This window comes from Dichotomopilus funicola, assembly GCF_033296635.1.
Source record: "Dichotomopilus funicola strain CBS 141.50 unplaced genomic scaffold C8A04scaffold_151, whole genome shotgun sequence".
Lineage (NCBI taxonomy): Eukaryota > Fungi > Ascomycota > Sordariomycetes > Sordariales > Chaetomiaceae > Dichotomopilus > Dichotomopilus funicola.
Window position 1 is genome coordinate 363 of NW_026944172.1, and position 10,947 is coordinate 11,309.

The 10,947-nt window shown below is 55.3% G+C and overlaps 2 protein-coding genes across 2 annotated transcripts; one reads left to right on the plus strand and one right to left on the minus strand.

The window, feature by feature from the left end:
- Window positions 1–760: 760 nt before the first annotated feature.
- Window positions 761–6,723, minus strand: C8A04DRAFT_40999 (P-loop containing nucleoside triphosphate hydrolase protein; the record flags this gene model as incomplete). Its single annotated transcript, XM_062785140.1, has 15 exons — window positions 761–1,171; window positions 1,460–1,712; window positions 1,778–1,861; window positions 1,917–2,110; window positions 2,163–2,649; window positions 2,697–2,747; window positions 2,929–3,040; window positions 3,104–3,469; window positions 3,519–3,681; window positions 3,750–4,047; window positions 4,139–4,780; window positions 4,913–5,080; window positions 5,261–5,888; window positions 5,963–6,410; window positions 6,517–6,723. The coding sequence occupies 15 exons, from the start codon at window positions 6,721–6,723 to the stop codon at window positions 761–763; spliced, it is 4,512 nt and encodes a 1,503-aa protein (XP_062632455.1).
- A 3,589-nt stretch (window positions 6,724–10,312) lies between these two features.
- On the plus strand, window positions 10,313–10,855 carry C8A04DRAFT_33455 (uncharacterized protein; the record flags this gene model as incomplete). The annotated part of the gene is made up of 1 exon (XM_062782470.1): window positions 10,313–10,855. A coding segment is annotated over one exon (543 nt), but the record flags the coding sequence as incomplete, so codon positions are not given.
- Window positions 10,856–10,947: the final 92 nt, after the last annotated feature.

The window sequence follows — 10,947 nt, forward strand, 5'->3', positions numbered from 1 at the left end:
GAGTCTAAATAGTCCAAGTACTAAAGTATGGGGCACCAAGGGTGACCCCAACGTGGCCAGGCTTGGCTAGGTTCGCACGAGGCCAGGGTCTCGTGGGGCTCACCAGGCCTGCCGCGTAACAGCTACTCTTGATTTTGCCAAGGATCCGCTTAGACCAGCTGGCATTGTTTATAGGTCTACATTGTGGGGTAGGTGTAGGTGGGGCGGGGTACTTCTGCACGAACCAAGCGCCGAAAGCTGTGGCTGAGATCCTGAGGTAAATCCTGAGATAACTTTCTTATACTCTCGGCTTTTCTCCCTCCCACATCGCCCTTCGCTCGGCCCCTCGCCTCCTCATCTGCTTTGCCCCCCCCCCTACCCCCTCGCAGCAGCCCGCTAGCCCAATGTCGCCCGCGCTCCGACACCCATTTCGCTAGGCCGAATGCCTCGTCCATGCCCTCTTTGGCGTTCCTGGTTGATAAAAATAGAATGAAAAAGTATTATGAACTTTATAATTCACACATGTTAAACATTTGAGTAACTAATACTAAGAATCATCAACATCATGCAAACTCTCATACACGGTAATAACTGAGCAATAACAAGCATGATAATAAACAAATTCAAACTTTTACGCTAATGAGTGAGCAAGTTAAAATAAGGTAACCTGGAGTGCAACCTGTAAGCAACAAACCACACCACCAACACCAGCCAACTACCCAAATCTAAATACCCGAGAACAAAGAAAGACAAGAAAAAAGCCGGACAGAAAATAAAAAAACTACCCCCTCATACTCTGATACAAATCCCTCAACAACCCCTCCTCATCCTGCAACAATTCCTCCGGATGCCCAACCTCCACAATCTTCCCCTTCTCCAACACCACCACCAAATCAAAATCCAAAATATGCTCCAACCGATGCAACACTTCAATCACCGTCTTCCCCTTCAAATCCCGCTCCACAATATCCCGCACCAACGCCTCCGTTTCATGGTCCATACTACTCGTAAACTCATCCATCAACACAATCTGCGAGTCCCCACGCTGGAAGAGACCCCGCGCAAGACAAAAGAGCTGCTGCTGCCCGATAGAGAGACGTTCTTCGGGGTTGAGCGGGCTGGAGAGGGTTACGGGGCCGTCGTCTTTGTCTTTGCCTTCCGTCCCATCATCGGATTTGGACTTCTTCTTCTTCTTTTCGTCTGGATTACCCGGAACGCCGGTAACGCTGGCTGTCACCGTGGAGTGCGCGGCAGAAGAGCGCTTAGACTTCGCCTTCGACTTCCGCTTCCCATCCTTCCCCTTAACACTAACCACCGACTCCGGCCCCTTAACATCCTCATTGATCTCCGTAATCCCCGACACCGCCGACTGACCCACAGCAATCTCCCGATCAAACGACGGCGGGGCACCAGCGGCACCCTCATCAGGTGGGTCATAAAGACTAGGTTTCTGTGCAAAAAGCGCGTCCCAGATCCCGACCTTGCGGAGGAAGGTCTCGATGAGCCGGTCGGTCTCGGCTTCGGTGCGGGAGGCGTGGGCGGCCGAATCGTCCCACATGAGCATGTTGGCGCGGATGGAGTCGTGGATGAAGAGGGATTTTTGTGGGAGGGTCATGATGCGTTTGCGGACGGCATCGCGGGAGAGGCGGGAGACGTCCAGGCCGTCGATGGTGATAGTGCCGGAGTTGAGTTCGAGGCAGCGCAGGAGGGTGGCGATTAGGGAGGATTTGCCGCTGGGGAGGGTTAGTATGGTATTCATGGTAGGATTGGGGTGGTTGAGGAGGGAGAAGGAACTCACCTTCCAGAGCGCCCGCAGACGGCCACTTTCATGCCCGGCTCGATTTTCAGGTTGATGTTGTTGATAGCTGGGGGGGTGTTCGGGCTGTACGGTGTTAGCAGAAGGTAACGATACCAGTCTTTGGAGTAGATGGTCTTACCTGTAGGAAGCAGTCAGACGCTCGATCTCGATACCGCCCTCGGTCGGCCAGGCCGGATGCGGCGGGGGCAGCTGGAACATCTCTTCCGGCTCGACGTCGAGATTGAAGCGGCGGATACGGGCGACGGCACCGATGGAGGTTTCGAGGTTGGCCCAGAAGGTAATGAGGTACTTGAAGCTGGTGCTGAGGGAGATCTGAGGCTAGTATTAGCATTGTGAAGATGATATCCCCAGCACATCCACTTACCAAGTTGACGAGCGCCAACCCCAACCAACCCAGCGATTGATCCGACCGCAGCGTCACAGCCAGGGTAGTCACCATAATGGCCAGCAGCGTAACCACAAAATCCAAAATCATCTTCAGCCACACCTGCACCGACACAAGCGTGTAATGCGCCTTCTGCGAGAAATTCAGCAGCTCCGTGTTCTTCGCCGAGAACTCGCCCGTCCGATCAAAAGCACGGATAGACACAATGCCCTGCAGGGTCTCAAGCAGGAAAGCAGACAGCGGGGCTTTCGCCTCGATGTCGATCAGACGCAGCTGCTTGGAGGTGCGCAGGTAGAACTTTTGGATGACGAAGAGGACGAGGATGAGGATGGGGATGGAGGCGGAGACGTATTTGGAGGAGATCATGACGATGATGGTTTCGGCGACGACGCCGAAGAAGGAGGTGGTTGTGTTGACGAGGGCCATGGGGAGCTCGTCGTCGACTAGCATGATGTCTTGGATGAATCTGAGATTGTTAGAAAAGGTTAGGAAGAGGGAGAAGGGGGGACATACCTGTTAGCGATGGTGTGGGATCCGACAGAGACGACGTAGGTGATGGAGGCCCTGATATTGTCAGTCATTTCTCGTCCAAAAGTTGAAGTATCTGTTTACATCAACTTACTTCATGAGCGTCTCGAGCTGTGCAAAGTACAACTTGAGCGACGACGACGGGAGAAGGACGTCAAAGAAGAAGCTGTGCTGTCAGTTACACTTCATCCACCAAGCCGAGAGATACAACACTTACACGCAAATCCCACCCAATAGCGACACACCTCCCACGATAAGACCCGTAAAGACCCCAATATAGTAGCTCAGCGACGGGTTTGGATCCTCGGCCCACATTTTAAGCCACACCGCTGCACAGCTGTCAGTCCTGTCTCGTTCTCAACAAAATAGATAAATAGAAAAGAGAAACTCACTCTCAAAAGACCGCTCCCCAGCCAACACCCCCGCCAGCACAAAAAACAGCGTAATCCCCATCACCCCACACGACTTCAAAAAGTACCCATACACGGCCCACTCCGACGGCGCGCGACTCGCCTGCGTCTCCTCCGTATCGAGGGGCGCATTCTTGAGCACAATCTTGCCGTCGCTGGTGACCTCGACTGAGTCGCCTGCGCTGGCGGCCGGTTTGGCGGTGGTTGGGGATCCGGAGCCGGAGGAGGCGTGGGGGAGGACGGATTCGTCGAGGGCGCCGGAGGCGAGCAGTTCTTCGTAGGTGCCGCGGTGGGTTATGGTGGCGTTGTTGATGAGGAGGATGGTGTTGAAGCGGGGGAGGAATTGGGCTATATTATTAGCGTACGACAGTAGGATAGGGATATACAAGGGACGTACTGGAATGGGTGACGAGGACGGCCGCGCAGCCGAGTTTGGAGAGAAGCCCGTCCTCGGCAAAGACGGATGTGAAGATGTGGGTGGAGGATTTGCGGTCGAGGCCGCTGAAGATGTCGTCCATGAGGAGGAGTTCGGGACGGCAGTACACCGCACGGGCCAGGGCCTGTGTTTGTTAAAATCGTTTTGGACACGGCGGAAAGGTGAGGGAGGGAAAAAAGAAAAGAAACTCACAACACGACTCTTCTGCCCCCCGCTCAACGCCGAGCCACCACTGCCCACATTCTTCTCATCACCCTCCGCAAACCCCTCGATATCAGGCGCCATGGCACACGCATCGATAACGCGCGCATACCACTCGGGCTCAAACGCCCGCGACCCGATGATGTTCTCCCGCACGCTCTGGTCCATCAGCCACGGCTCTTGGTCACAAAAAGCCACACGCAGACCGCGGCGCATCTGTCGGGACCCGGAGATGTGCTCGATCTCGCCGAGGATGCCTTTGAGGAGGGTGGATTTGCCCGAGCCGACGCTGGTGTTGTTAGTACTTCGCCCTTAAAAAACACAAAGCAAAAAAAAAGGGTAGAGAAAGAGAAGAAAAAGAGAAAAAAAAAAAAACGTACGGCCCAATAACAGCGGTAAACGACGCCGGCGCAATAGTCAGCGCGGGCACCGACATAGCCGGCACATCCTCCTTACTCTTCCAGCAAAACGACGCATCCAGAATCTCCACCAACTCGGTCATATCCACCCCACTATTATACCGATAATGCCCATGCCCATGCAAATGCTGCGACACATGCGGCTGCAGATGATGCTCCTGCACCTCCAACAACGGAACCCCCGGCTCCTGGCCCGGTTCCTGTTGTTGAAAATTCTCCTGGTACGGATCCATCATCTGATGGGCGTTTTTCATCAGTTCGGCGGTGGACGAGACGGAGGAGTGGCCGTAGGGGTTGGGAGGGTGACTGAAGCCGAGGCCGCCGTGGGGACCGTTGTGGTCGAGTTGTTCGGAGTCGACGAGGCGGTCGTCGTAGAGGAGGTCTTGGACGCGGCCGAGACATTTGAACATGGAGACGAGGGCGGGGGTGCCTTGGATTAAGAGGAAGAGGGGGTCGAGGGAGATGCGGAGGAGGGCGAGGGAGGCGAAGAGGGTTTGGAAGGTGAGCGGGATGCCTTGGATGTTGCTGATGATGGCGAAACCGCCGAAGGCGACGAGGATGGAGAGTTCGGTGGAGGCGGCGGCTACTTTATTAGCTGCGGTGCTTACAGAAAGCAGGCGTCAGTGGGCTTACAAAGAGTAATGATGATGGATAAGATGCGGCGGAAGCGTCTGCATATCGTTAGAACTGTTGTACAGGAGAATATCGAGTTATCAGAGCAAGATATAGACATACCGTCCAAGGAGCACCTCAGTCGACCGCAGTTCCTGCAGGTTCTGCGTATAGGCCGGCGACAGACCCAGCATCTTGACCTCCTTAAAGCCGGTGATCATGAACATGGTCGACTTGACGCGGGCTTCGGTGGCCGCGAGCCAGGCGACTTGACGAGGGCCAAGGGGTGCACTGCAGATACCAGCGAGGATCATCATGACTGAGTGTGTTAGTGTTGTTTATTTCCCTCAAAATCAAGAAGGGAAACATAAAGCACTTACCAAGCGTGCAAAGCAGCGGCGCAAGAAACCTAAAACCCGTCAGCCCCATCCCCAACTTAACAAGAAAAACGGAGTAACAAAAAGAACCTACGCCATCTGAATCTTCAAAAACAACAAATAAACCGCCACAGCGACCGTAATCAAACTCGCCCAAATATCATGCAAAATCTTACTCCCCTCCATAATATGCTGCATATCCACATTAATCAGCGTCGCCGCCTTCCCCGCATCCAGCGCAGCCAACCTCATCTTCAACAACTGCCGATAACAACTATCAATCAACACACTCCGCATCTCCAACGCCAGCTTATTACACGCGTGCGCATACCACGCGTTGAACAACGCCATCAGGATGTACAGTATCGCGAAGGCGCCTATCAGTGCATACCCGACGTCACTCCGCTCGGAGTAAATCACGCTCTGCTCGCCGGGGTGGACGGCGCCGCCTTGGACGAAGGTGATGAGCCGTTCCAAAAGCATGGGTTGGGTGAGGGTGAGAGCGACGATGACGAGGCGCGGGATGACGGGGCCGAGGAATTTGGTGGGCATGGAGGTGAGTAAGGTGGTGAAGAGGGCGGATTTGGCGGGGGGGTTGGCGGTCGGGTGGGTTTTGGACATGTTGAAGGCCCAGGTGGCGCGGAAACGCTCGCGGAGGAGCTCGGCGGATTCTTCGTCGCGCGGGCCGGAGAGGTCGGTGGCTACTAGGTAGCGGGTGAAGCCTGTTTGTGTTAATTAGTGTTTTTTCTTGGGTTTGGTTTGTTTACATGGGGAAGAGTTGGTAAGGGGGATATACCATTCCACAGAGTAGCACCCAACCAGAAAAACATCGACCGTCCATAAAACCCCGACAACTGCTCCAGCGTATGCTTCCTCTTCACCTCCGGCGCAATCAACCGATCCTTCCTCGCCGCCTCAACCAGCATCAACGCAATCTTTACCGCCAACGCGACCCCCTCCGCCGCAGCCAACGACCGATGCGAGCCCTCCGGCATCAACCCCAGCGTCCGCAGCCGGGCGACATCAAAGAGAATAGTGAGGAGCAGGTAGAGCTCGATCAGGAAACTAGGCGCCACGCTGAGGGTGTGCTCGAAGTAGCTGAGGGCGGAGAGGGGGAAGACGCCGACAAAGTTGACGGCGGCGGCGGGGAGGGTGAGGTTGGTTCGGGGGGCGCCGCCGGTGCCGGGGATGGCCCAGAGCATGATGACGGCGAGTTTGAGGAGGCCGAGGACGATTGTGAGGCCCTGGAATGTGTTAGTATCTATTTTTGAATTTTCATTTTTATAATCGTTTTCATCATGTTTTTTTCATATAACCCCACCAAACAAGACGGCATGAGATGAGACCTACCTGCTTAACCCACATCAAAAACCCATTGGCCACGACCCGTGGCCGGCCGATCAAAAACACAATCTGGGCGACCGCACCCAGAATCATCAACCCCGTCGGCAGAATCGTGAGAATGGCCTCCTCAAAGGTGAGCGTAAAGTCCAGCCCGCCGCGACAGTTGGGCCCGGCCCAGGGGCCCCAGGTGCTGTCCACGACGTCGCAGTCCATCGGGTCCATCTTTGCAGATGCGCCGATGGGGATGGGTGGGAGGACGATCTGCGTGTGTTAGTGTACTGGACGACTTAGGCTACTAGCATGAGGTAGTGTAGGGAAGCACACTAGGAGATAGTGTAGGGAAATGAAATGAGATAGATACGTACTAGGTGGTAGGAATGAGGTTGAAAATGGAGTCCTGGTCCAGGGAGCTTGGGGTTAGCGGCTGTTCCGGCCGTCGCTGCGGGACACGGCGATCATTCCCTGGTCGGATTGCGATCTGGGAAAGACAAAAAAAAGATCTGGGGGGTCAACGGGGAAGACGGGAAAGAAGATCTCAGATGCAAGGGCAAGCGCGAAAAGGGGCCGAAAGAAGATCGAAAAGAAAGATCGAAAACAGATCCAAAAGTGAGAAAAATGCGCCGAAAGAAAACGAGACGTTAAAGTTTGATGAGTTTGAGTTAGTTAGGGGATTCCCACCGATCAGATCAGGTTGGTTGCCAACAGCTCGGGCATGCGCATGGCGAGAAGGAGCAGGAGCGAGCGAGCCCAGCCAAACGGACGAAACGAAGCGAACCAAGCCACCACTCGTGGCGATGGAGAACGAACGTGCTGGCGTGCCGGTAAGCTTGGTCCGAGCCACGCGTGATGCTGGAGGCCAATGATGTAGTGTAGACGCCAGAGGGGGTGTGTCTGGTGTGGTGTGTGTCTTGGACTCTTGGTGAGGCGAGTTGACGGGATCTATTTTTGTTTTGGAACGTCCGTGTTGCTTGTTGCGTCGTGCGGGAGTATCGTCGATCGAGCAAGGGGGGTAGAAGAATCGCTCCAGTGGCAAGTGGAGACACCAAGAGGCAACAGAGACAAAAATATGCGAGGGTTGGAGCTGGAGATCGGGGGGTATGGACGACTCGTATGGGTTACAGAGTTGAATGGCCTGCTGCGCTGCGCTGTGCTGCACGGGGCCTGCTTGCCTGCCCAGCCTCAGGTCTCACTCGCAGGCGACCCGCTTGACATGGGAACAAGGCCAACAGCTTGCAACGTCCTGCACAGGGATGTATTTCGGGACAGCTTCCTGTGTTTTTGTGTGGACAGTGTGTGGACAGAATTATGGACTAATCAGGCGGGCCGGGCACGGCCGAAAGGGCAAGGAGCTGCGCCGTCGGGGTGGGCCTTGTCGAGTGTGCAAGTTCATGACAGGACGGTCCTCTCCTCTCCTGTCATGGTCGGAGAAAAGGAGGACATTTTCTTCGTGAAAACTACTAAAAAGAGACGAGAGGCCTTTCAAGCGGTTACATTCGAAGCTTCCATGGCCAGCCGCATTGGTAGCCCACAGGGCAGCATGAAGCAGACCCTGGCGAACTCGGCTCGCAACGGTGAGGCGTGGCGTGTCAGCCCGGGTGTCGTCGGGGCTCTGAGACCCCGGGGATTTCGAGAATGGGGAACTCGAACGCGTGTGGCCCGTGGGAAGTTTAACCCGTGTGGGTAACGCGTGTGGGTGACAATTGCGACATCGTGGGAGATGGATTTTTGGCGAAATGCGGTGGGCCTGCGTTGCTTCCATTTGCTTGGGTGACTTGCGAGCTCACTGAGCCCTACACTAGTACATTTCTGTGAATAGTAGGAGTGCTTGCTTCGTGCTAGCATGAGGTTGGTCAAGGTCGGTGTTGGAAGAGGAAAAGTGGGTTTGCGAGTTGTGGCGATTGGCCCAAGTCAGACATGCAGATCACTGCCGAAACAACTTTCCAGTTCCGGCTCAGCTTCAAGGTGGGGCATAAAAAGCTTATTTTGATGTGGGGTGCTGTGATTGGTAGCACAGCAGGGTTCCCCCCAACCCCACGGCGCACATCGGACCAAAAACAGCAGTCGCCGCCAGAAGCCAAGCGTAAGCTTTGGGCCGCATCACTCCGACTTCCGTCCCACAAGCTCGCCCAACACCCGGCGCTCGACGGACCGGCCGTGGCTCAGCCGGGAGAAGGACCGGATTTTGCGCATTTTGCACATCACACGTGCTGTTGCGACGGATACGGCTGAATCCTTCATTTTCAGGGTTTTTGTTGGGTTTTATTTGTCGGTGTGCGAGACGGACGAAAATAAGCACACTCGGCGCGGTAAATTTAGAGCAAGCTCGGGGCAAACACAAATTGTGAGCTTTGATCCTTCGCCGTGAGGTCATGTCTCACGAACCCAACTGTCGGGCCCGACCGCTGCTGCTGTGCGACCAGCCACGAAGGAGCGAGGTGTCGAGACGGGTGGTAGCGAGAAGTTCCGCAGACGCTCATTTCCGAGGAACAGAGGGCTGCGGGGTTGTGTCTTGGCGAGCGTAACAAATTTCGGCTGGCTGCTCATGGAAGTGCAAACAGCGGGTTCAGCTCATTTATGGTCTGGCAAGATGGAAATCCAGATGCAAATCCTATATGCAAATCGCAAAGATGAGCGTCGGTTTGTGTGTTGGCTACACCTTCATTTCAAGCTTTCTGTTTGCCTGTCGGGTTTGTGACCGTGACCGACAGGGCAGACTTGCATGAGCATTCTTGTCTCGTCTCTTCACTCACTGGGAAATAGACCAACAAAACAGTGTCGTTACATTTAGGTCCCGACGGCCCAGCCGACCCACTCACCCACACACTCCCCCGGCCACCCAACTGGGCATGGGAAAGATACCATGGTTGTACGAAAACGGCATAATGCGACAGTAGCTGCAGCCAACCAGATGTTTTGGCTGTGTAACAGTGGGGACACGCGACAAATGGGACGACAGCTCGATGGGACCTTGATGGGACCATGATGGGGACCCTGAGGGGATGGGCCAGTCAGGCTGATGGAGACGACGGGGGGTAAGACGGGAGAATTGTTGGCGGTCATGCCAGCCAAGGAGCCCGATGAGTCGGGTTGGAGATGGAGTGATGGTCGGGGAAGATGGACCGGTGATGGAGAAGGGAAGATTGTGGAGGACGGGGTTAGGCCCAATATTGGCGCGCTGTGCGAGGTGCAGACTTTCTGTGGAGTGTGGAGCGAGGAACGAGAGGCTCTTTGGTGGGTGTCCAGTGTCCAGGGGTTTGGGAACTTGATGTGCAGCTTGCCCAGCTCCCAGCTGCCCTCGTGTGGGCCTCAGGTTGGAGTGATTCAGGACCCTGGTCTTTTTGGACAGCTCCCATCTTATTCACTTCACGGTCTTGACGCGAAGTGTTCGATTTAACGTTAGTTAGACGGCTCGGACAGACCAAGTCGGATGTCGTCGTGATAAACCGGCAGCTTTCATTGATCGGCGCGGACATTGTCCTATCGATCCGAGGGAGACTTACGAGCCACTACTTGCGACTACTCGGCCGCGACCCGATTTGGCCGCAACGACATCTGAACTGCGCTTGGTCGAACGACTAGGCGTGTTCACTTTGGTAATTCCCTACGTTGAATAACTGACAGTTTTGATATCTCGTTTGATACTCACTTTGCAGTTGGAATACTCACCTACAGGTTTACTCGCTATTACTCACTATTACAGCTTCACCCTACTGACTTCACCGCACTCCCATATCCCTTAATCTCAACACCACTTACCCTTACCCTTCATCATCTTGATATTGATACCCATCACAACACCAAAATGAACCGCCAAACCTTCTGGGCCCAGCGCCAACCTGCCCTCCAAGCCCTCTCCACCTCCCCCCCTCTCTTCTTCGACCTGCCAACCCCTCAATCGCAATCAGTCGGAGCCAGTCAATATGCCCGCACCAAAGCCGTCATGGCCGTCGACGCCGGCAACCTCACCGACGCCGCGACGCAACACTCCCTCTCCCAAGAAACAGTCATCCTCACCGCCTGGGCCATCCTCCTGCGCGCCTACGCCGGCGGAGCAGACGATGATGGAGTTCTCGGGTTCGGGGCGTGTTTGGATAGGGAGGGCGCCGCGTGGGTGGTTAGTCAGGTGGAGGTTACGGGGGAGAGGGCGGTTGTGGGCGGGGTGATGAGGGAGGTGGAGGAACGGGAGGTCGGGGAGGTTGTTAGGGGGGGGAATGGGTGGGAGGATTTGAAGGGGTTTGCGGCTGGGACGGGGGTGGAGGGGATGGGGGGAGGAGGGTTGGGGGGGGTGAAGACGGCGGTTTTTGTGCATGGGGGACGGGCGAGGAGTGGGGAGATGTATTTGCCGGTGAGTCTTTTTTTTGTGTCTTGTTGAGAGAGTGTGTGAGAGAGGAAGAGTGAGAGAGAGAGGAAGAGTGAGAGAGAGAGGAAGAGTGAGAG